At 48.1% G+C, this 26192-nt stretch overlaps 1 protein-coding gene across 1 annotated transcript in view; it reads right to left on the bottom strand.

Moving 5' to 3' along the window:
• LOC106563383 (lysine-specific demethylase 6B) overlaps nt 1–26192 on the bottom strand; it is a 44797-nt gene that overhangs the window by 10779 nt on the left and 7826 nt on the right. Inside the window, exons 2-5 of the mRNA XM_014128890.2 lie at nt 6887–7010; nt 6748–6801; nt 6428–6650; nt 1475–1741 (exon numbers count right to left, since the gene is read on the bottom strand). Coding sequence (XP_013984365.1) covers nt 1475–1741; nt 6428–6650; nt 6748–6801; nt 6887–7005 — 663 coding nt within the window. The 5' untranslated portion in view covers nt 7006–7010. The remainder of the gene's footprint in view (nt 1–1474; nt 1742–6427; nt 6651–6747; nt 6802–6886; nt 7011–26192) is intronic.

The raw sequence follows: 26192 nt of genomic DNA, 5'->3' as shown, positions 1-26192 counted from the left end.
ATTATATCTACAGTAGCTTTGATTGGACTGATGTCAACATCTTACTTTCAAAATCTTAGCTAGCAGTCATCATCATAAATCAAGTAGAAAATCTACTAAATCCTTTTAAATCCTTGTGAAGAGAAATAATTAAGATAAAACGTATCGGTGCTCATCAGCTATAAACATTACACAAGTTGGAAATCGTAAATTCAACAATGAGTTGTTTGGAAGGAATCGGTGACAGTGGCTAACTGCAAGCATTGCAACTGGGAAGTCAGACTGGAAAAATACATTTTGAATGATCATCCAACTTGGAATTGTAAATCTTTCTCTGACAAAATTCGCCAACGAAGTACTGCCACGCACAACAGTCCAAAAATGTCTCATATTCTGCTGCATAAATTATGTAATATGCCAGGGAGATATGGTCAGCCATTTCAGCTATGTTTTTATAAAAAGGCAGTAAACAAGGCTGAATTAACTGTTTCGGTGCCAGACAAGGCTCCGCTGATAGCCAGGTGGTAAGGATTCACTCCATGGAGCTGAAAAGAAAGAGATTTCCATGCTAAAATTGCCACTGGATAGATAATACCCTAATGGTTAAGGTTAGCAGTAGAGACATCTGATCCTAGATCAGGTTAGAGAAAACATATTTCTCAAGCACTAATAGCAGAACTAGCTGTGGTGGGGGACCTTCCACTCCTGGAAAACACAGACACAGGGAGAATGGCCAAGGAAGAGGTGTAATGTCACGATCACTTACTCAGGTGGCGACTAATCTCCCCTGGGCAGATTCTGTGTGTAGACTGAAGAATCTGCCGAGACTCAATGGGATGCGTGAGATAACGAGCTGCAGTAATTTCGGTCTTTGGGTTTTTGCTACTGGTTATATGGACGTATCAGGTTGGGCCAAGGCAGTGCTTATTAGACTGGTTCGCTTCGAGTGCTTTGCGCGAGTACCCACATGGATCCTTTTGCGAGGGTGGAGACTTCGATTTTGTTTATTTTTGTATTCTACCCCCTTTTCCTCCCCAATGTCGATCTTGTCTCATCGGGCTCGGGAGGCGAAAGTCGAGTCATGCGTCCTGGAAACATGACCTGCCAAACCGCGCTTCTTAACACCCGCCCGCTTAACCCGGAAGCCAGCCGCACCAATGTGTCGGAGGAAACACCGTTCAACTGACGACCGAGTTCAGCCTGCATGTGCCCAGCCCGCCACAAGGAGTCGCTAGAGCGTGATGAGCCAAATAAAGCCCCCCTGCCAAACCCTCCCCCTAACCCGGATGACTCTGGGCCAATTGTGCGCCGCCCTATGGAACTCCCGATTACGGACGGTTGTGATAAGGCCCGGGTTCGGCCTTAGACCGCTGCGCTACTCGGGAGGCCCAGAAATCTTGATTTCTAATACGTATAGACCAAGAAGTTAATCACACAGCTGACCAAATTAACATATTACGGAAGATTCTACTTCAGAGAATAGGTGTTGACTGACCTGCTCAGGACCAGAACTCCTGCTCCTTTTGGCAGGGCAGTCTTCCCTGTGAGGGGGGGGATGCTGTGAGGGTGGGGAGCGGTGTGGAAGTTGGTCACGGTGGTGGTTGTGATGGTGGGAGGCCGGGCGCTTCCATGGTCCTAGTCCCTGGTCCATCATCCTGCCTGGGAAGGCCCTGGAGCGATCTGAAGGTGCCCACCTCTCTGCTGGGGAGCCCAGGTCTCTTGGGGGGTCTCTGGGCAGATGGTGCTGGTGGGGACCCCCAAACTGGGAGAGACAATTATCATTATTAAAGTCATGCAATCAATCATAAAAACGATGTAATATATTTAAGCAATAAGGCACGAGGGGGTGTGGTATATGGCCATTGTACCACAGATAAGGGCTGTTCTTATGCACGACGCAACGCGGAGTGCCTGGATACAGCCCTTAGCCGTGGCATATACCACAAACCCCTGAGGTGTCTTATTGCTATTATAAACTGGTTACCAACGTACACTACCGTTCAAAAGTTTGGGGTCACTTAAAATAACATCAAAATTATCAGAAATACAGTGTAGACATTGTTAATGTTGTAAATTACTATTGTAGCTGGAAACGGCAGATTTTTTAATGGAAGATCTACATAGGTGTACAGAGGCCCATTATCAGCAACCATAACTCCTGTGTTCCAATGGCACGTTGTGTTTGCTAATCCAAACTTATCATTTTAAATGGCTAATTGATCATTAGAAAACCCTTTTGCAATTATGTTAGGACAGCTGAAAATTGTGTGCTGATTAAAGAAGCAATAAAACTGGCCTTCTTTAGACTAGTTGAGTATCTGGAGCATTAGAATTTGTGGGTTCGATTACATGCTCAAAATGGCCAGCAACAAATTGTCACGTCCTGACCAGCAGATGGAGCTGTTGTTGTAGTTTTGGGGTCAGGACGTGGCAGTCTTGTGTGTGTGATTGTTCTGTGTTGGTCTTGTGACTCCTGATCAGGAACAGCTGGGGATCGTTGTTCCTGATTGGGAGTCATATATGTAGGAGTATGTTTGTCACTTGGTTTTGTGGGTAGTTGTTTTTGCACTGCGTGTTGTGTGCCTGCAAAACTGTTCCTGTCGTATATATTGTTTGTATTGTTAAGTGGATGCTCTACTCCTTTATTTTAATTAAAGATGAGTATTCACATACCTGCTGCGCCTTGGTCCATTTCTACAGAAGACAGCCGTTACAGAACTACCCACCACCAAAGGACCAAGCAGCGGAGAAGAGGACAGAGGCAAGTGAGGGAGGAATGTTGGAGGCAGCCCCAAGAATTTTTTAGGGGGGGGCACAAGGGTTATTTGGCGGGGCGAGATTACAGCCCCAGGCCAGCTCCCCGTACCCTTGTAGGGCAGACTGGACAGGTCCCGTGCTTTGGGGTTGGGGCTGTGGTGAGGCCTGGGATTTTCAGGCCGGTAGGCAAGGTACCAGCGCCCCGCATGTGCCAGGGCGAAGTAAGCATCGAGCCGGAAGGGGTGATGCCAACCCTGCGCTCAAGACCACCAGTGCTCCCTTTCGGTCCGGTGTTTCCCGCCAGACGCACTAGCATGGAGGTGCGTGTCTCCGGGCTGGCACGTCCTATACCAGCCCCGCGCATCAGGAGTCTAGTGTGTCAACCCAGCCTCGCCAGTCAACCATCACCAGAGCTGCTCGCCAGTCAACAGTCTTCATCAGAGCTGCCCGCCAGTCAACAGTCATCATCAGAGCTGCCCGCCAGTCAACAGTCATCATCAGATCTGCCCGCCAGTCAACAGTCATCGTCAGAGCTGCCCGCCAGTCAACAGTCATCGTCAGAGCTGCTCGCCAGTCAACAGTCATCGTCAGAGCTGCCCGCCAGTCAACAGTCATCGTCAGAGCTGCCCGCCAGTCAACAGTCATCGTCAGAGCTGCCCGCCAGTCAACAGTCATCGTCAGAGCTGCCCGCCAGTCAACAGTCATCGTCAGAGCTGCCCGCCAGTCAACAGTCATCGTCAGAGCTGCCCGCCAGTCAACAGTCGTCAGAGCTGCCCGCCAGTCAACAGTCGCCAGAGAGGTCAGACTGCGCTGAACTGCCGGAGTGGTCGGACTGCGCTGAACTGCCGGAGTGGTCGGACTGCGCTGAACTGCCGGAGTGGCCGGACTGCGCTGAACTGCCGGAGTGGCCGGACTGCGCTGAACTGCCGGAGTGGCCGGACTGCGCTGAACTGCCGGAGTGGCCGGACTGCCCTGAACTGCCGGAGTGGCCGGACTGCCCTGAACTGCCGGAGTGGCCGGACTGCCCTGAACTGCCGGAGTGGCCGGACTGCCCTGAACTGCCGGAGTGGCCGGACTGCCCTGTTCTGCCGGAGTGGCCGGACTGCCCTGTTCTGCCGGAGTGGCCGGACTGCCCTGTTCTGCCAGAGTGGCCGGACTGCCCTGTTCTGCCAGAGTGGCCGGACTGCCCTGTTCTGCCAGAGTGGCCGGACTGCCCTGTTCTGCCAGAGTGGCCGGACTGCCCTGTTCTGCCAGAGTGGCCGGACTGCCCTGTTCTGCCAGAGTGGCCGGACTGCGCTGTTCTGCCAGAGTGGCCGGACTGCCCGGTTCTGCCAGAGGTGCCCGCCTGCCCTGATCTGCCAGGGTGCCCGGCCTGTCAGGATCAGCCCGAGTGGTCCTCCTGCCCTCCGGTCCAGCCCGAGTGGTCCTCCTGCCCTCCGGTCCAGCCCGAGTGGTCCTCCTGCCCTCCGGTCCAGCCCGAGTGGCCCGCATGCCTTCCGGCCCAGCCCGAGTGGCCCGCATGCCTTCCGGCCCAGCCCGAGTGGCCCGCATGCCTTCCGGCCCAGCCCGAGTGGCCCGCATGCCTTCCGGCCCAGCCCGAGTGGCCCGCATGCCTTCCGGCCCAGCCCGAGTGGCCCGCATGCCTTCCGGCCCAGCCCGAGTGGCCCGCATGCCTTCCGGCCCAGCCCGAGTGGCCCTCCTGCTCTCCGGCCCAGCCCGAGGGGCCCTCCTGCTCCCCGGCCCAGCCCGAGGGGCCCTCCTGTCCTCCGGCCCGGCTCGAGGGGTCCGTCTGCCTGGCGCAGCTATCGGCTCCACCGAAGTGGGCGACGCCGAGGGTGGAGCAGGGTCCACGTCCTGCACCGGAGCCACCTCCAGGATAGGTGGGTTGGGGAGGGAGGGTGTAGAACAGTGCCGTCGTTGACGGCAGCCACCCTCCCTTCCCTCCCTTATTGTTTAGGGGTTATTGTTTATGGGTTTTGTTGGGGATTTTGTTTGTTGGTGTTTTTTCGTTGTTAGGTGCATTCCGGGGTCTGCACCTTGAGGGGGGGGGTACTGTCACGTCCTGACCAGCAGATGGAGCTGTTGTTGTAGTTTTGGGGTCAGGACATGGCAGTCTTGTGTGTGTGATTGTTCTGTGTTGGTCTTGTGACTCCTGATCAGGAACAGCTGGGGATCGTTGTTCCTGATTGGGAGTCATATATGTAGGAGTATGTTTGTCACTTGGTTTTGTGGGTAGTTGTTTTTGCACTGCGTGTTGTGTGCCTGCAAAACTGTTCCTGTCGTATATATTCTTTGTATTGTTAAGTGGATGCTCTACTCCTTTATTTTAATTAAAGATGAGTATTCACACAAATAACTTTCTTCTGAAACTCGTCAGTCTATTCTTGTTCTGAGAAATGAAGGCTATTCCATGTGAGAAATTGCCAAGAAACTGAAGATCTCGTACAACAATGTGTACTACTCCCTTCACAGAACAGCTCAAACTGGCCCTAACCAGAATAGAAAGAGGATTGGGAGGCCCCGGTGCACAACTGAGCAAGAGGACAAGTACATTAGAGTGTCTAGTTTGAGAAACAGACGCCTCACAAGTCCTCAACTGGCAGCTTCATTAAATAGTACCCGCAAAACACCAGTCTCAACGTCAACAGTGAAGAGGCGACTCCGGGATGCTGGCCTTCTAGGCAGAATTGCAAAGAAAAAGCCATATCTCAGATTGGCCAATAAAAATAAAAGATTAAGATGGGCAAAAGAACACAGACACTGGACAGAGGAAGACTGGAAAAAAGTGTTATGGACAGACTAATCTATGTTTGAGGTGTTCGGATCACAAAGAAGAACATTCGTGAGACGCAGAAAAAATGAAAAGATGCTGGAAGAGTGCTTGACGCCATCTGTCAAGCATGGTGGAGGCAATGTGATCGTCTGGGGGTGCTTTGGTGGTGGTAAAGTGGGAGATTTGTACAGGGTAAAAGGGATCTTAAAGAAAGAAGGCTATCACTCCATTTTGTAACGCCATGCCATACCGTGTGGCCAGCGCTTAATTGGAGCCAATTTCCTACTACAACAGGACAATGACCCAAAGCACAGCTCCAAACTATGCAAGAACTATTTAAGGAAGAAGCAGTCAGCTGGTATTCTGTCTATATTGGAGTGGCCAGCACAGTCACCGGATCTCAACCCTATTGAGTTGTTGTGGGAGCAGCTTGACCGTATGGTACGTAAGAAGTGCCCATCAAGCCAATCCAACTTGTGGGAGGTGCTTCAGGAAGCATGGGGTGAAATCTCTTCAGATTACCTCAACAAATTGACAAATAGACTGCTGAAGGTCTGCAAGGCTGTAATTGCTGCAAATTGAGGATTCTTTGACGAAAGCAAAGTTTGAAGGACACAATTATTATTTCAATTAAAAATCATTATTTATAACCTTGTCAACGTCTTGACTATATTTCCTATTCATTTTGCAACTCATTTCATGTATGTTTTCATAGAAAACAAGGACATTTTGAAGTGACCCCAAACTTTTCAACGGTAGTCTAATTAGAGCAGTAAAAATACATGTTTTGTCATACCGGTGGTATATGGTCTGATATACAACAGCTGTCAGCCAATCAGCATTCAGGGCTCGAATCGCCCAGTTTATAAAAAGAGTTATGTACAGTATTTATAGAGCGCTGCCCTCTTCCCATCTCACCCTGGTAGGCTGGTTTTTGTAGGAGTCCCAGCTGGTGAAGGGTTCCCCAGGTCCTGCTTGGTATCCCCCTTGGTTGCGACCATGGTTGTGAAATGACCGTGGGGAGTCCTGGTGCCAGCCATGGGTCTCATAAGCCTGGTCCTTCTGGTCCCAGGGTCGTGGTGCTAATCTCTGGTCCTGCTGAGGGCCCCTTCCCTGGGCATGGAAGGGTGGCCTGCCCCCCCTATGTTCCAGAGAGAAAGAAGGAATCACTACATTAAGGTGACTGTGGACTTTCTACACACAATGTAAGATCTGAACGATTGAGACGTTTCACTCACCTTTCTGAATAAATCTTGTTTAGGTGGTGGGATTGGTTGATTCCTCCATTGAACCTACAGTAGAGAAAGGAGGGTTACCATTGGCTCAGCACAGACTACAGAATGGGTCAGTAGGCAGTGGTGTAAGAAGAGAGCTCACCGGTTTGGAGGGCCCCAGGGGCGACTGTTGACGAGGGCCCATGTTCCTCTGGAAGGTCCTCCAGCAGGGTAGGAGTCCCTGGTGTTGCGGCCAGAATACTGCTCTGCTGGGTGATACATCCAGCCTGGGAAAGGACAAGCACACACTTAACACACACCATGCATACATAATATACACTCACACAACTGCTTTAGGAACTTCAGGAAACAGATTTTCAGAAGTTAATAATTGGAAATACTGTATCTATAAACACAGTAATGAATCTACATTATAATGGGTTAAGATAGAACATGAGCAAACATACATGAACACACACTTTAGTATACAAGCAAGACGAATGGCTGCCATGGACACAAACAGTAAAAAAACAACTGTAAAATAAACAAAAACTTACACTTGTTTTTTCCTACTAGCACTGACTTTATTGAGAAAAAATGTACTTACAAGCTGTGATATGTGGTTGTCTCACCTAGCTATCTTAAGATGAATATACTAACTGTAAGTCACTCTGGATAAGAGTGTCTGCTAAATGAATAAAATGTATTGTACACAGAGGTAGAAATACTCCCCACACTTGGTCTGTGTCTGTAAAGCCCTCCACTATAAAACTGAGGGTTACACAACCTGTCTGTCTTTCTTTTACTAACTGTAATTCACAACCTAGAGAGAGAGAGAAAAAGGGTGAGAGACTGTTCAGTGTTCAGTTGCTAAACTACAAAATAATGTTCAGTTTCTAAACCACAAAAACAACATGTAGAAATCAACCACTAGCCACATCATGCTTGACATTCACAGTCTCTGTACAGAGTCTCTACACCAGGGGTACTCAACTCTTACCCTACGAGGTCCGGAGCCTGCTGGTTTTCTGTTCTACCTAATATTTAATTGCATACACCTGGTGTCCCAGGTCTAAAGCAGTCCCTGATTAGAGGGGAACAACGGAAAAATGCAGTGGAACTGGCTTCGAGGTCCATAGGTGAGTTTGAGGGCTCTACACTGTCAGTGGTGGGAAAAGCACCCAATTGTCATACTTGAGTAAAAGTAAAGATACCATAATAGAAAAAGTGAAAGCAACCCTATAAAATACTAATTGAGTAAAAGTCTAAAAGTATTTGGTTTTAAATATACTTAACTATCAAAAGTAAAAGTATATATAATTTTACATTCCTTATTAAGCAAACCAGACGGTACGATTTTCTTGTTTTTTTAATTTACGGATAGCCAGCGGCAAACTCCAATACGCATAATTTACAAACAAATAATTTGTGTTTATTGAGTCCGCCAGATCAGAGGCAGTAGGAATGACCAGGGGTGTTGTCTTGATAAGTGCGTGAAAAGCATTAAAAATGTAACGAGCATTCAAAATGTAACGAGTACTTTTGCGTGTCAGGGAAAATGTATGGAGTAAAAAGTACATAATTTTCTTTTGGAATGTAGTGAAGTAAAAGTAAAAGTAGTCGAAAATATAAATATACTGCTCAAAAAAATAAAGGGAACACTTAAACAACACAATGTAACTCCAAGTCAATCACACTTCTGTGAAATCAAACTGTCCACTTAGGAAGCAACACTGATTGACAATAAATTTCACATGCTGTTGTGCAAATGGAATAGACAACGGGTGAAAATTATAGGCAATAAGCAAGACACCCCCAATAAAGGAGTGGTTCAGCAGGTGGTGACCACAGACCACTTCTCAGTTCCTATGCTTCCTGGCTGATGTTTTGGTCACTTTTGAATGCTGGCGGTGCTTTCACTCTAGTGGTAGCATGAGACGGAGTCTACAACCCACACAAGTGGCTCAGGTAGTGCAGCTCATCCAGGATGGCACATCAATGCGAGCTGTGGCAAGAAGGTTTGCTGTGTCTGTCAGCGTAGTGTCCAGAGCATGGAGGTGCTACCAGGAGACAGGCCAGTACATCAGGATACGTGGAGGAGGCCGTAGGAGGGCAACAACCCAGCAGCAGGACCGCTACCTCCGCCTTTGTGCAAGGAGGAGCAGGAGGAGCATTGCCAGAGCCCTGCAAAATGACCTCCAGCAGGCCACAAATGTGCATGTGTCTGCTCAAACGGTCAGAAACAGACTCCATGAGGGTGGTATGAGGGCCTGACGTCCACAGGTGGGGGTTGTGCTTACAGCCCAACACCGTGCAGGACGTTTGGCATTTGCCAGAGAACACCAAGATTGGCAAATTCGCCACTGGCGCCCTGTGCTCTTCACAGATGAAAGCAGGTTCACACTGAGCACATGTGACAGACGTGACAGAGTCTGGAGACGCCGTGGAGAACGTTCTGCTGCCTGCAACATCCTCCAGCATGACCGGTTTGGTGGTGGGTCAGTCATGGTGTGGGGTGGCATTTCTTTGGGGGGCTGCACAGCCCTCCATGTGCTCGCCAGAGGTAGCCTGACTGCCATTAGGTACCGAGATGAGATCCTCAGACCCCTTGTGAGACCATATGCTGGTGCGGTTGGCCCTGGGTTCCTCATAATGCAAGACAATGCTAGACCTCATGTGGCTGGAGTGTGTCAGCAGCCCTGCAAGAGGAAGGCATTGATGCTATGGACTGGCCCGCCCGTTCCCCAGACCTGAATCCAATTGAGCACATCTGGGACATCATGTCTCGCTCCATCCACCAACGCCACGTTGCACCACAGACTGTCCAGGAGTTGGCGGATGCTTTAGTCCAGGTCTGGGAGGAGATCCCTCAGGAGACCATCCGCCACCTCATCAGGAGCATGCCCAGGCGTTGTAGGGAGGTCATACAGGCATGTGGAGGCCACACACACTACTGAGCCTCATTTTGACTTGTTTTAAGGACATTACATCAAAGTTGGATCAGTCTGTAGTGTGGTTTTCCACTTTAATTTTGAGTGTGACTCCAAATCCAGACCTCCATGGGTTGATAAATTGGATTTCCATGTATTATTTTTCTGTGATTTTGTTGTCAGCACATTCAACTATGTAAAGAAAAAAGTATTTAATAAGATTATTTCTTTCATTCAGATCTCGGATGTGTTGTTTAAGTGTTCCCTTTATTTTTTTGAGCAGTGTAGTTGTAACGGTTGTCGTCGGATAAAGTGGACCAAAACGCAGCAGGAATATGTGCACTCATCTTCTTTTATTTGGTTAAGAAGGAGAACCAAAAAATAAACACGTACACAAAGAATAACACAACGACTATATACAGGCTGGTAAGGCACAAAGCTATACACAGAACAATCTCCCACAAACTACAAAACAAAACACATACCTATATATAGGACTCTCAATCAGAGACAACTAAAAAACACCTGCCTCCAATTGAGAGTCCAACCCCAATTAACAAAACATAGAAATACAAAAGACTAGACAGAACATAGAAATACACTAACATAGAACAGTGCCCAAAAACACCCGGAATACATAAATCAAATACCCTACTAAACAAACCACCACCCCGAACCACATAAAACAAATACCCCTCTGCCACGTCCTGACCAAAAATAATACAATTACTCCCTCTGCTGGTCAGGACGTGACAATAGTAATTATGGAAGGACCAAGCTAACCCGTTGTCAGCCGACGACATAGCCCAGGCTGTGGAAACGTACCAATCTACATGGGAGTTGTTAAAAGGGGACGAGGAGGACCGGAAGGACTCTGCCAAGCCCGTTCCCTGACTAACCCCTCACGTCCGCCACCAAAACGACCGAACCCACTCCGGGAGAGGGAGAAGTCGCACAACAGGGTCGGTACTATAAATGCCAGTCTCCGGACCATTATGCCCCACAATGTCCCAGAAAGGACGAGTCCATGGCCACCGAGTCAGCGCTGGCCGTCCCCGCGCATCCCGGTCTGAGAGGGCAGGAATACCCCTGTTGGCTTACCTGTCTGGGCTAGGGGGCAGTATTTTCATGGCCGGATGAAAAACGTACCCAATTTAAACAGGTTACTACTCTGGCCCAGAAACTAGAATATGCATATTATTATTAGATTTGGATAGAAAACACTCTGAAGTTTCTAAAACTGTTTGAATGGTGTCTGTGAGTATAACAGAACTCATATGACAGGCAAAAACCTGAGAAAAATCCAAGCAGGAAGTGGAAAGTCTGAGAATTGTAGTTCTTCTTTTGATTCTCTATCAAAACTACAGTGTCTGTGGGGTGACGTTGCACTTCCTAAGGCTTCCATTGGCTGTCAACAGCCTTCAGAAAGTGGTTTGAGCATTCTCCTTTCACTGGGCAGATAATAGGAGCTCAGTTTCTGAGTGGACTGCCTGGCAACAAAGGGATTGGATATGCGCTTTCACGCGAGCACGCCATTCCTTCTTCTTCTTGAATGAATATGCTATTGTCCGGTTGGAATATTATCGCAATTGTATGTTAAAAATACCATAAAGATTGATTTTAAACAGCGTTTGACATGCTTCTAAGTACGGTAATGGAACATTTTGACTTTTCGTCTCTGGTTCCGCGCTCGCGCGTTATGCCTTTGGATAAGTGATCTGTACGCACGAACAAAACGGAGGTATTTGTACATAAATATGGATTATTTCGAACAAAAACAACATTTCTTGTGGAAGTAGCAGTCCTGGGAGTGCATTCTGATGAAGATCAGCAAAGGTAAGAGAATATTTCTAATACTAATTCTGAGTTTAGGTTGCTCGAACTTGGCGGGTGTCTGTATTGCTCGCCGTGATGGCTGAGCTATGTACTCAGAATATTGAAAAATTTGCTTTCTCCGTAAAGCTATTTAAAAATCTGACACAGCGGTTGCATCCAGGAGTAGTCTATCTATAATTCTTTAAATAATTGTTATATATGTTGTCAACATTTATGATGAGTATTTTTGTAAATTGATGTGCACATTCACCGGACGTTTTGGTGGGAATACATTTTCTGAACATCACGCGCCAATGTAAAATGCTGTTTTTGGATATGAATATGAACTTTATCGAACAAAACATACATGTATTGTGTAACATAATGTCCTAGGAGTGTCATCTGATGAAGATCGTCAAAGGTTAGTGCTTCATTTAGCTGTGTTTTGGGTTTTATTGACACATGTCCTTGCTTGGAAAATGGCTGTGTGATTATTTTTGTCTATGTACTCTCCTAACATACTCTAATGTTTTGCTTTCGCTGTAAAGCCTTTTTGAAATTGGACAATGTGGTTACATCAAGGAGAAGTGTATCTTTAAAATGGTGTAAAATAGTTGTATGTTTGAGAAAGTTGAATTATGACATTTTGTTGTTTTTGAATTTGCCGCCCTGATATTTCACTGGCTGTGTCCCGCAGGTGGGACGCTAGCGTCCCACGTAGCCCATAGAAGTTAACAGAAATTGCCCCAGCCACAGAGATTCCGGTTCGAATAGAACGACGAGACGTGGTAGCCATTCTCGACTCGGGAAGTATGGTTACGTTAGTGGAGGAGCAAGTGACCATAGCAACACTGCTACCAGACAAAGTAGGCGTGTCCTGTATCCATGGAGACATCCACTATTACCCCACCGTGAGTCTGTCCATTCTCACCCAGAAAGGAAGGTGTACAGTCAGGGCGGGGAAAGTACCCCAGCTGAAGGTTCCATTATTGATCGGGAGAGACTGTCCCCTATATAAGGAGCTTTGGCAGGTGATGTTACGCACCGGACAAAGGGGATCAGGTCTCCCTATCACACTCCAAGAGCCGGGCTACCGCAGGGGGGCAGGAATGCAGTGAAAGAACAAAACCCAGTCCAAGCCTGAGGTGGTAGTCCTACAAGGAAACCTAGCCTCGGCCTTGTCCTTTGGAGTAGAGGAAGAAATACAGACACAACGCCTCCGACAACTTTTCCAGGAAACCTCCATTGAAGACACCTGCGAAGGGTTATACACGACGAAGGAAGGAGCCACCAGAGGCTAAGGGCTATATTTGAAGCTCCATCAGAGGAGGGAACATAGAAATGATTCTCCTCAGGCACCCCCGACGGGGATGGGGAACAACCTCCATACCCCTCTACCAAGGTCGACCTGCCCCAAGAATTAAAGGGACAGTTTGGTACCTCTCAGCATAGAGACCCAGACCTACGGGATGCCATGAGGAAGGTGAAGGTGATCGACGGGAGGAATGTCGACGGATCAGGTGAGCCCTCTCTTCCCTACTATGCAATCAGGTGGGGCCTCTTGTATTGGGTCGTGCAACAAAGGGGGGAAAAATTACTAATGGTGCCTAGACCTAGGAGGACACCTGGCATGGGAAAAAACGATCAACAGAATCATGCAGAGGTTCTATTGGCCCCGTGTCACCCGAGATGTGGCCAGGTATTGTAGGACGTGTGATCAATGTCAGCGTACGGCCCCGCGGCCACACCTGCGTAATCCTTTGATTCCTCTCCCCATTATAGAGACTCCCTTCGAATGCATTGCTATGGACCTCGTGGGAGCCCTCCGAAAATCCACCAGAGGACATGAGTACATCCCGGTGGTCGTAGATTACGCTACCAAGTTCCCAGAGGCCATACTCCTTCGCAACATGTCGTCAAAGGGAATCGCCAAGTAATTGTTTATGCTGTTCTCCCGGGTGGGCCTTCCCAAGACAATCCTAACCGGCCAGGGAACCCCGTTCATGTCCCGGTTGTTGAAGGACTTGTGTCGGTTATACCAGATTCAACAGATACACACAAGCATATTCCACCCGCAGACAGACGGTGTGTGCGAACGCCTGAACAAAATAAAAGCATGTTGTGAAGAATGGTGTCCAGAGATGAGAAAAACTGGGACATGCTTCAGCCCTACTTAATGTTTACCCTGCGAGAAGTACCCCAGGCATCCACTGAGTTCTCCCCATTCGAATTGCTCTATGGCAGGCCATGTCGAGGGATCCTTGACTTAGCCAAGGAGACCTGGGAGGCCCAACCATGCCTGTTCCGGTTGATAATAGAACATGTTACATGTCAGCAGTCTGGCCCATAGTAAAGGAGCATATGGAGAAGGTGCAACGGACTCAAGGCCGGGTCTACGATAAGTCAAGCGACACCCAGGGTGTTCACCGTGGGAGAGAAAGTGATGGTACTCGTGCCCACAGCCGAACACCACTTGCTGGAGCAATGGAGGGGGCCCTATGAGGTAACGGAAAGGGTCTCACCGGTAAATTACCTCATCAAGCAACCGGACAGGAGGAAGAAGGTCCAACTCTATCATATAAACCTGCTGAAGAAGTACCATGGGAGAGAGGACGGTGTGGCTTTGATGGCCGTGGAGGACAAGGAAAAAGAGGAGGCCCTGCTACAGGTGCGCCGTGGCCGAACTCTCCTGCCGGAGCAGTCGAGACAACTAGACAAGCTGATTATGCAATTCGGCAGGGTATTCTCACCCTTTCCAGGACAAACAGATGTCCTGTTTCATCATATCCACACTGAACCCGGCAAGAAGGTGCATATCCGGCTTTACAGGATTCCTGAGGACCGCCGAGTCATCGTAAAGAATGAGATATGGGAGATGCTGAGGATGAGGGTGATCCAGCCATCTACGAGTGAATGGTCCAGTCCCATAGTTCTGGTCCCCACACCCGACGGTAGTATGAGGCTCTGCAACGACTTTAGTGGTGTAAACACCATCTCTACGTTCGACACATATCCCATGCCCCATGTGGATGAACTCCTCAAGCGCTGAGGAAAGCAAAGTTCATCACCATCCTAGATTTGACGAAGGGATATTGGCAAGTGCCGGTGGCTCCCGAGGACAGCCCAAAGACTGCCTTTGCCACACCGGAGGGGCTTTTTCAGTATGTGAGGATGCCCTTCGGACTGCATGGGGCTGCAGCAACTTTCCAACACCTCATGGTTGCCATTCTACAACCCCATCAATAGTACGCGGCGGCGTATATAGACGATGTGGTCATCCACAGCGAGGACTGGGATAGCCACCTCCTGCAACTACGGGCGGTGCTCGTGAGCCTGGAGGGTACAGGGCTGACTGCCAATCCCAAAAAACGCTGCCTGGGTCTGTCCGAAGCGGAATACCTGGGATACACCGTGGGGAACGGAAAAATACGCCCACAGGCAGAAAAGACCAGGGCCATTCGGGACTGGCCTCGGCCCCAGACGAAGCGGGACATCTGGGCCTTCTTGGGGATAACGGGATATTATCGCCGTTTCATCCCTGGATATGCAACCATTGCCAACCCCCTCACAAACCTCATCAAGAAAATCCTGCCAAACCGATTAGTGTGAAAGGTTGAGACGGACGACGTCTTTCAGTTGCTAAAAGATAGCCTGTGCTCTGATCCCGTCTCGCAGGCTCCTGACTTCTCCCAAGAGTTCATTGTGCAGGTAGACGCCTCAGATACGGGGCTCGGAGCCATCTTAGCTCAGGGTGAAGGCAAAGCAGAGGCCTATTCTCTTTATAAGTAGGAAGCTCAGTGATCAGGAACAGAGATATGCTACCGTAGAGAAAGAGGCCCTAGCCATTAAGTGGGCCATCGATTATCTCCGGTACTACCTACTCGGGCGTAGGTTTGCCCTCATTACTGACCATGCTTCCCTCACTTGGATGGCCGGTAATAGAAACAATAACAACAGAATAGCCAGACGGTTTCTTGCTTTACAACTGTTCGCTTTCCATGTCTTCCACAGGGCTGGATTGAGGAACGGTAATGAGGACGCGCTGGCCCAATGTGACCAAGACAGTGCATCTGGCGCCCGGCCCTCTGGTCCGGTCCTGAGGGGGGAGGTATGTGGAAGGACCACCAGAGGGCAGGCTGCTCCTACGGACAGTAGCCCAGCCCGGCATGTGAGTCAAGGTGATCAGAGGCAATTAAGCACAGCAGACGGTACTAATGAGCTATTCTCTTTCCCATACAAGAGAGAGGAGGGAACCGGCAGAGGGGGGAGAAAGAAAAGAGTGTTTGCTTCTCCAAGGGATAGGACGTACCTTTCGGAAGGGAGACGAAGGGGACAAACTACCTCTTGGGAATGGTCACCACGGATCCGGACCACCACCCGAAGGGAACTCTCCACGGACGGATCATTAAGGCGGTGACACACCCATGATTTGTGTTCCTTGTTCTTGTAAAGAAGATTTGTGTTTTCCTTGGGAGATAATCCTTGATTGTGTTGGAGTGTTTAAGAAGAAAGAAATACCTCAATAGAGAACTTTTTTCGATTAAGAAAACCTGTTCCTGGCTCGTTTATTCCACCTTTCCGCTTTAGAGCAACCTCAAGGTACTTGGTCCGCTTACATAATGTAAAGTACAGATACCCCAAAATATACTTAAGTAAAAGTAATTTTACTTAAGTACTTTACACCACTGTACATGTTAATGCACCACCAACACTGCACTACAACTCCCTACAATGGTACACATTATAACTGCTATCGCCCACACGCCTACTTACCTTTAGGCACTAGTCCAAGATCAGCTTTACTTTAATAACAACAAAGAAATGCATTGCAGCTACACACACACAACACTATCCTCTCCTCTCTCCTTTTCTGTTTCACTTTCTCTCTCTCCCCGTGTCTGCCTCCTAATCTGCTGGAACAGTAGTTTGTTTGGGGTGAGCAGGCAGGCAGTTTATCACCAGTCAACCAGACCTGCACCCTGCATCCAGACCCTCTCTGATCACCAGCTCCCAGCATCAACTGCAGCCCGTGGCCAGCCACTGATAAAGGCCTGCCTGCCTGGTTCTCTGAAGAGGACGGATCATAGCAACCGCTCTTGTCTCCAACCATTCTAGTCTGGGCATAAAGAGGGCCACAGAGATAGCAGGGAGGGAGAGAGAAAAGGGGGCAGAGCTGATTTACAATTTATAGATGGAATATGCATGTGTGAGACCGCAACAGAAATGGAGAATGTGTGTGTATGAATGTACTTTATCTGACAGTGAAAAAGGACTTTCCCATTTTTTAAATATTATTTTTATTTCACCTTTATTTAACCAGGTAGGCCAGTTGAGAACAAGTTCTCATTTACAACTGCGACCTGGCCAAGATAGAGCAAAGCAGTGTGACACAAACACAGAGTTACACATGGGATAAACAAATGTACAGTCAATAACACAATAGAAAAGTCTATATACAGTGTGTGCAAATGTAGTAAGATTATGGAGGTAAGGCAATAAATAGGCCATAGTAGTGAAATAATTACAATTTAGCAATTAAACACTGGAGTGATAGATGTGCAGAAGATTAATGAATGTGCAAGTAGAGATACTGGGGTGCAAAGGAGCAAAATAAATAAATAACATGGGGATAAGGTATTTGGGTGGGCTATTTACAGATGGGCTATGTACAGGCGCAATGATCGGTAAGCTGCTCTGACAGCTGATGCTTAAAGTTAGTGAGGGAGATATAAGTCTTCAGCTTCAGTGATTTTTGCAATTCGTTCCAGTCATTGGCAGCAGAGAACTGGAAGGAAATGCGACCAAAGGAGAAGTTGGCTTTGGGGGTGACCAGTGAAATATACCTGCTGGAGTGCGTGCTACGGGTGGTTGCTGCTATGGTGACCAGTGAGCTGAGATAAGGTGGGGCTTTACCTAGCAAAGACTTATAGATGACCTGGAGCCAGTGTGTTTTAGCGATGAATATGAAGCAAGGGCCAGCCAGCGAGAACATACAGGTCGCAGTGTTGGGTAGTATATGGGGCTTTGGTGACAAAACGGATGGCACTGTGATAGACTACATCCAATTTGCTGAGTAGAGTGTTGGAGGCTATTTTGTAAATGACATCGCCGATGTCAAGGATCAGTAGGGTAGTCAGTTTTACAAGGGTATGTTTGGCAGCATGAGTGAAGGATGCTTTGTTGCGAAATAGGAAGCCGATTCTAGATTTCATTTTGGATTGGAGATGCTTAATGTGAGTCTGGAAGGAGAGTTTACAGTCTAACCAGACACCTAGGTATTTGAGGTTGTCCACATTCTAAGTCAGAACCGTGCAGAGTAGTGATGCTAGACGGGCGGGCGGCGATCGGTTGAAGCGCATGCACTTAATTTTATTTGCATTTAAGAGCAGTTGGAGGCCACGGAAGGAGTGTTGTATGGCATTAAAGCGCTATGATGTTATGATGTTTATAATAATGATAATACTACTCTGTACTAAAGCACAATGCAAACACATGCACATAAGGAATGTGTCTCTTATATGTTTGTCACGTAGAGTAGGCCAGAAGGCTAAACTGGAAAACCTAACCTCTATAAAAAATAAAAAGATGGCGGAGCCGCAAAAGTTCTTCTGTGCAACGGTGTTTATTTACATAGTGATTCCGGAACAAAACAGTACTGCCATCAAACGTATACCTTATGGGACAGCTTAAAAACAAAGCTGCCCCACCCACAGCTCAATCCAACATGCCCCTCCATGAACTGAAAGAGAGGCTCCTTTTGTAGGGGTAGCCCCTCCCCTCAGAACAATTAACACTAATTAATTAAGCAATTACCTATTCAACATACAGTTTCCATTTATCTAAACATACCAAAATATATACATTGCAACACGTTTATGAAACAACATCACAATATAACATTTACAAAATTACATCACTACTGACAGTGTCTTCCAATATGCCCGTTTACATTAATGAGCCATTCCGGACAGGCACTACAAAGTAAGCCCAATTCCCTTAGCTCGGGTCCTTATCCAGCATACCTGGAAGCTACAGAGATGGAGAGAGAGAGGAACAGAACAAACAACCGTGCTCATCCATAACATCGATAAGTATACTAAATATTGCTTATATTAAATATGAACACCTGTCTTTATTTCTTTATACCCTAACTGGTTACTGAAGTAAGTGTGAAATGTATGTACTAAGATAGAGACGTTAACTTGTGTGTCGACCCACATTGTTAACTTATCTGATAACGGAGCAGGGAGGAGTGATGAATGTGTGCGTGCGTTAAAGTACCAAATGCTGCCCGCGGCCAGTGACGGACTTCTACGTCAGATTACCTTCCTCCTCTCCTGAAGCGACCAGGTTCGGGAGTCTGGATAGGTAGTCTGCCGTGACATTTTCTTTTCCTGCCTTATGACGGACACAGAACCTGAAAGGCTGGAGCTCCAGATACCACCTGGTCACACGAGAATTCCGGTCCTTCATGGTCTGGATCCAGGTCAGTGCTCTGTGGTCTGTGTGCAGGTCAAATTCCCTCCCAAGAAGGTAGTAACGGAGGCTATCTAGGGCCCACTTTATAGCCAGGCACTCCTTCTCGATTGTCGAATACCTGGTTTCCCTCGGCAACAGCTTCCGACTCAGGTACAGTACAGGAAGCTCTTCTCCTGGCTCCCCTTGGGCCAGTACAGCTCCAATTCCCACAGCCGAAGCGTCCACCTGCACGAGAAACCTCTTCTGAAAATCAGGGGTCTGGAGAACAGGGAATGAGCACAGTCGTTTTTTCAGTATCCTGAAGGCTTCCTCACACTCCTCAGTCCACTTCACAGGGTTGCTGGCCACCTTTGAAGTGAGGTTGGTTAGAGGGACAGCGATGGTCGAAAACTGCGGAATGAATCTCCGGTACCATCCTGCCAGACCTAGGAAGGACTTCACCTGTGTCTTGGTTCTGGGTTGAGGGCTGTTCCTGATGGACTCCACTTTGTCCACCTGAGGTCGAACTTCACCCTTACCCAGCTGGTAACCCAGATACTTAGTCTCCTGTTTTGCCCACTCACACTTCAGGAGGTTAAGCGTGAGGCCTGCATCATGGATCTTCCCCAGGACTCTGCTAAGATGCTGTATGTGCTCCTCCCAGGAGTGGCTGTAGATCACCACGTCATCCAAGTAAGCAGCACAGTAATCGTCACAGTCCTGGAGGACCTTGTCCATAAGCCTCTGGAAAGTTGCAGGGGCCCCATGAAGGCCAAACGGCATGACCTTAAACTGGAACAGGCCCATCGGTGTCCGGAAGGCAGTGTAGGCCTTGGATTGTTCGTCCAGGGGCACCTGCCAGTACCCTTTGCAGAGATCCAATGTGGTGATGTAATGAGCTCTACCGATTCTCTCCAGTAAGTCGTCAATGCGGGGCATGGGGTAGGCATCAAACTGGGAGATGGCATTCACCTTACGGAAGTCCATGCAGACACGCAAAGAGCCATCCTTCTTTGGGACAATGACAATAGGGCTGCTCCATTCACTTGATGATGGCTCGACAACATCCATCTCTATCATGGTGTGGACCTCTTTTTTGAGGGCTACCACCAGCCTCTCAGGCACACGGTAAGGATGCTGGCTGACAGGGTTCTGGCCAGGCTTCAAACGAATGACGTGTTCCAGGACTTTGGTTCTTCCTGGCCTCTGACTGAAGAGGGCCAGATACTTGTCAAACAGCTGCTTCAGCTCATCTTGCTTGTCTTCTTCTAGGTGAGCCAGTATGACCTCTGCTCGTCCTTTCCATGCCTCTGTGACCCCATCTGACTCGTCCTCTTCTTCTACTCTGCGGACCAGAAAGGACTTTACCTTGGAGAGTTCCCCTTTCTCCTCCCAGGCCTTGAGGAGGTTCACATGGTAGGTTTGCTTCTCCTTACCCTTGTCCGGGTGCAGCACCTCGTAGGTCACCGGGCCCATCTTCCTCCCGATTAGGTACGGCCCTTGCCACTGCGCAAGGAGCTTGCTGGTAGACGAGGGAAGGAGGAGCAGGACTTTCTGTCCTGGCTCAAACGCTCTGTGGCGAGCGTGCTGGTCATACCCTCGCTTCTGGGCCTTCTGGGCTTGCTGAAGATTTGCCCTAGCCTCCTCTCGGTACCGCTCCAGCCTGTCTCACATCTGGAGAACGTACTGGACAATCCCCTGTCCTGAGGTAGCTACTGGGGAACCTTCCCAGCACTTCAGCAGGTCCAGTGGTCCCTGCACTGGCCATCCATAGAGGAGTTCGAATGGTGAGAAACCTGTCGATGCCTGAGGCACCTCCCTGTAAGCAAAAAGCAGAAAGGGTAACCACTTATCCCAGTCTTTACCAGTGTCAGCCACAAACTTCCTCAGCATATTCTTGAGCGTTTGATTGAATCTCTCTACAAGCCCATCCGTTTGGGGATGGTAGGGAGTGGTCCTCAAGCCTTTAATGCCCAGCTGTCGGTGGAGTTGAACCATCAGTCGTGAAGTGAAGTTTGTGCCTTGGTCCGTCAGGATTTCATCTGGGATTCCTACACGAGAAAAGAGCTGAACAAGAGCACTGATTATTTTTGGAGTGGTTATGGAACGGAGTGGGAAGGCTTCTGGGAACCGGGTGGCATAGTCACAGATCACCAATATATACTGGTAACCTGCACTACTCTTCTCCAAGGGTCCAACAATGTCCATTGCAATTCTCTTGAATGGGGTAGAGATAACTGGCAGTGAACATAGAGGAGCCCGGTCAGACCTACGGACAGCACTGGTTTTCTGGCACGTGGGGCATGTTTTGCAGTATGTTTGTACATCAGTATACATGGAGGGCCAAAAGAAACGGGAGCCTAGCCTAAGATAGGTCTTATGTTGCCCTAGATGGCCTGCCCATGGAACTGTATGTGCAAGGTTGAGAACAAGTGGTCTACATGTAGATGGCACCACTAACTTCCTGCTATCTGCTTCTGACCCAAGGTAGAGTATGTGGTTGTCTACTGTGTATATTCCCCCACATGAAGATTGGCTGTCCCCAGCTAAGGCCTTATCAAATAAACCTTTCAAGGTTGCGTCAGACTTCTGCAGTGTAGCAAAATTTTGTGGAACTTCCCATTGCACTTCTAACCCAGACACATCAGCAACAGGTACAGGGGTTCCCACATACTTCTCAAGACGCCGCTGGCGGCGTGACTTTCTGGGCCCTTTGGTTCCCCCCTCACACAGACTATCACACAAGTCAGGCAGAGGTTGTAAACCAGCTTTGGCCTGTGCACGAGTGACAACTGAACATGACACCTGAACATCAGACTGGCAAACTGACTGCTCATATAGCTGACCCCCCACACTTCCCAACAGATCAGAGAGTACAGGCACATCCCTCCCCAAAATCATCTCAAAAGGTAGCTTCTCCATTACCCCAACTTTGAGGAGGTATTTCTGACCCTGAATCTCCACTGTGAGTTCAGCTGTGGGCTGCTGTGACTGGTCACCATGGACACATTGGATCAGTGTCTGGTGACCGTAATCAATGTCATTAACAGGTACATTACATTTTCTGATCAACGACAGGGAACTGCCGGTGTCAATCATTGCAGTAAGACTTTTACCATTCACTTTTACAGGTACCAAGACTGACCCTTCCCCAGTCTGTCTATTCTGAACACCATCCCCCTCTCTGGGCACATAACAGTAACCTGAGAGCTTGGATTTACGTAGCGGACACATTGAAGCCTTGTGCCCCTGCTGTCGGCAGTAAAAACAGGTCAGACCCCTCCCATCAGAGCGAACTGCATAATCCCTTACCTCCCTCCTCCCAGACACATAACCCCCAGAGTTACCTCCACCATCTCGGGTATCTCTGATGTCCCTTGTGTCTCGGAGACTCCTTGGAGCGGGTGCTGCAGGTCGTGGTGGGCCCCCTTTACGTGCATTATGGTACTGCAGCGCAAGCTTGGCCGCCATAAGCCCGTCCTTGGGCTCATGCTCTCGAACCCAGGTTCGAATGTCGTGTGGTAGAACTTGTAGAAGTTGCTCGAGGATGATGACCTCACCGATCTCGTCCTGTGTCTTCTCCTCTGGTTGAACCCATCGTCGGTAGAGACCCTTGAGGCGGTGGTACGTCTCTGTCGGTGACTCACCCGATGGCGTCGATGCAACTCTAAAGCGTTGACGGTAGGTCTCCGAGGAGATGTCGAACTTCATCAGCAGCGCTTCCTTCAAGCCCTTGTAGACGTTGGACAGCCCCTCATCCATTGCTGTGTAAGCCTCTAAGGCCTTGCCCGTGAGCAATGGGACAAGCCTGCAGGCCCACTCTACTTCCGGCCACTGCCACGTCTTGGCCATTCGCTCAAACCTCAGCAAGTAGTTTTCAATGTCCTCCCCCTGCTGGTATGAGGGCATCTTTGGCTCCTTCCTCAGGAATGCTGGAAGATGAACGTTAACACTGCTGGACTGGTCTCCTGGTGCTGGGGCTGGCCTCATTACTGCTTGGGGATCCTGCTGTGGAGTTGAAGTCCCTGCTGCGTCGAGCCTTTGTCGTCCTGGTGTTGGCAGACCCAATCTTGGGTTCTCACTGACGAGTTCCACTTGGTGAGGAGCTGTGAGGATAGATTGGCGTAGGCCCCGAAACTCCTGCTTGAGGTCTTCGTCCCTCTTCTCAAGGCAGGTGAAAAGTTGCTGGAAAAGGGCTACCATGGTTGGGTGTGGTTCTGGTCCCCCAACTGCTCCTTCAGTTAGCTGGTCTCTTATTGCTGTATCTGCTGGTTCAACCGGTAGTTCAAACAGTTCTGGTTGTGTTTGGCCCCTTGGTCGGGCTCCTAGTTTCTCATAATTAACCTCTTCACCAGAAGATTCCATGGTATTCCACCCAGTTTCAACTTCAATTACCTTTTATGACAGTTGATGCTGCTGCTGAGAACGCAATCCTGTACGCATTCCTTTACCTCTCTTGTTGGAATTCACTGATTTGCGGTGCGCCATCCCACTGCTGCCACCATATGTCACGTAGAGTAGGCCAGAAGGCTAAACTGGAAAACCTAACCTCTATAAAAATAAAAAGATGGCGGAGCCGCAAAAGTTCTTCTGTGCAACGGTGTTTATTTACATAGTGATTCCGGAACAAAACAACAGTACTGCCATCAAACGTATACCTTATGGGACAGCTTAAAAACAAAGCTGCCCCACCCACAGCTCAATCCAAAATGCCCCTCCATGAACTGAAAGAGAGGCTCCTTTTGTAGGGGTAGCCCCTCCCCTCAGAACAATTAACACTAATTAATTAACAATTACCTATTCAACATACAGTTTCCATTTATCTAAACATACCAAAATATATACATTGCAACACGTTTATGAAACAACATCACAATATAACATTTACAAAATTACATCACTACTGACAGTGTCTTCCAATATGCCCGTTTACATTAATGAGCCATTCCAGACGGGCACTACAAAGTAAGCCCAATTCCCTTAGCTCGGGTCCTTATCCAGCATACCTGGAAGCTACAGAGATGGAGAGAGAGAGGAACAGAACAAACAACCGCGCTCATCCATAACATCGATAAGTATACTAAATATTGCTTATATTAAATATGAACACCTGTCTTTATTTCTTTATACCCTAACTGGTTACTGAAGTAAGTGTGAAATGTATGTACTAAGATAGAGACGTTAACTTGTGTGTCGACCCACATTGTTAACTTATCTGATAACGGAGCAGGGAGGAGTGATGAATGTGTGCGTGCGTTAAAGTACCAAATGCTGCCCGCGGCCAGTGACGGACTTCTACGTCACAATGTTCCATATGGACAGCTGTACATTGCAAGTTATTACATGCCCTAAATTATCTCTCTGTAATAAATTGTGGTTTGCAAACCAGCTCCATTCAATTCAGCTGTTTGGTACAGTAGTTGCAGTGACAAGGGAAAACATGGCCAGCCAGCTGTGTGTGGCCATGCCCATGTCTGACCTACCTTTGAATGAGTCTCTCCTTTCTCTCTCTTAATCCTCATCCCTATCTCTTATCCCTAGATACTATGATGCTAAACTGAAACGCCAGTTTCGCCTGTTATGGTTTCACTACTTTTCTTATACACTGAATAAATAACTTCAAGCGCGGCCCATCCATAGGATCTGCTCAATTAATACAATTGTGTGTGCATGTGTGTGTGTATGCTTGCATGCGTGTGTGTGTTTGCGAATGTGTGTTTGGAATCAAGTCAAATTGAGGTAAACATGCCGCCTTATTTTCAGCAAAACCCTAATATTCCGACTCAGGGGACAGGCCTGTGACCCAGTGAATCAGAGTAAACACACATTGTACTCATTGTGTAGAGCAGCCAGAAACACTAATTCCTTCCTTCCTTCCTTCCTTCCTTCCTTCCTTCCTTCCTTCCTTCCTTCCTTCCTTCCTTCCTTCCTTCCTTCCTTCCTTCCTTCCTTCCTTCCTTCCTTCCTTCCTTCCTTCCTTCCCCACTGCTCCTTCACTTGTCTGGCCACTCAATCAGCCACACCACTCCCCCATCCTCTGTGCACTTCATTCTGATGAATGGACAATCGCTCTTTCAAACAGGGGTTATGGATGGACGGGGACAGGGGGAAGGGGGGTGGGGGACTGCTCAAAGTAGTCCTTGTGCATAGAGTTGTATGGTTTGTTAAACTCTGAAATCAATGGTTTTTGTTTGACATACATTTTAAATTAAAGATCTGAGTCAAAGTGTAATTCCGTTACCGTCGAATTTCCCAAAGCGATATAGACTTTAGGTAGAACAAGAATTCAGAACATTTTATGAGACAAAGTCACCAAATATATTGTCAGAGATGTTTGTGAGGGCTGCAACTATGCATTATAATATCTTGATTCTATAGTGTTCTTCCAAGTTACATATCCAATAATCTAGCACTTGTAGAGATCTATGCTCCATGGATGCATGCTCCACCATAATGTATGTCAGATCTAGTGAGTCTATAGGTACATGTCTACCTCCAGGCTTGTGCCATTAATGAATTAGGACAACAAAGGAGGACAGGTGAGAGGGGCAACATGATATCATTTAACTAGGCAAGTCAGTTAAGAACAAATTCTCATTTACAATGACGGCCTCCCGGGGAACAGTGGGTTAACTGCCTTGTTCAGGGACAGAACAACAGATTTTTACCTTGTCAGCTCGGGGATTCGATCCAGCAACCTTTTGATTACTGGCCCAACACTCTAACCACAAGGCTACCTGCTGCCCCAATGTTTGTCTATGGAGTGTGTGTGTGTGTCTCTCTGTGTGTGTGTGTGTGTGTGTGTGTGTGTGTGTGTGTGTGTGTGTGTGTGTGTGTGTGTGTGTGTGTGTGTGTGTGTGTGTGTGTGTGTGTGTGTGTGTGTGTGTGTGTGACCGCAGACGGATTATAGTATGTCAGCACACAGGAAATCTCTCTAACTCAGGGGGTGAGAGGGTGTAGGGGAAAAATAGCTATTTTTACATCCTCCTTGTGTCCACAGGCAGAGAATAGACTTTTGCTTACTAATCTACTGTAGCTGTCAATATACAGCAAACACTGTATACACACATACACTAACCCTCTCTCACACAGATACCAGTATGCAGCACTGTGCATTGTCTCTCACAGAACCATTATGCACACAAACAAATGCACACACACACACACACACACACACACTTAGAATAATAAAGAATGTATTGTTCATACAAAATACATGATAGATAGACCGCTCATACACTGTATATACAAAAGTATGTGGACACC

Source organism: Salmo salar, chromosome ssa11 (assembly GCF_905237065.1).
Source record: "Salmo salar chromosome ssa11, Ssal_v3.1, whole genome shotgun sequence".
Classification (NCBI taxonomy): domain Eukaryota; kingdom Metazoa; phylum Chordata; class Actinopteri; order Salmoniformes; family Salmonidae; genus Salmo; species Salmo salar.
The sequence above is the reverse complement of the archived record's forward strand: the minus strand, read 5'-3'. Positions and strand labels throughout refer to the sequence as shown.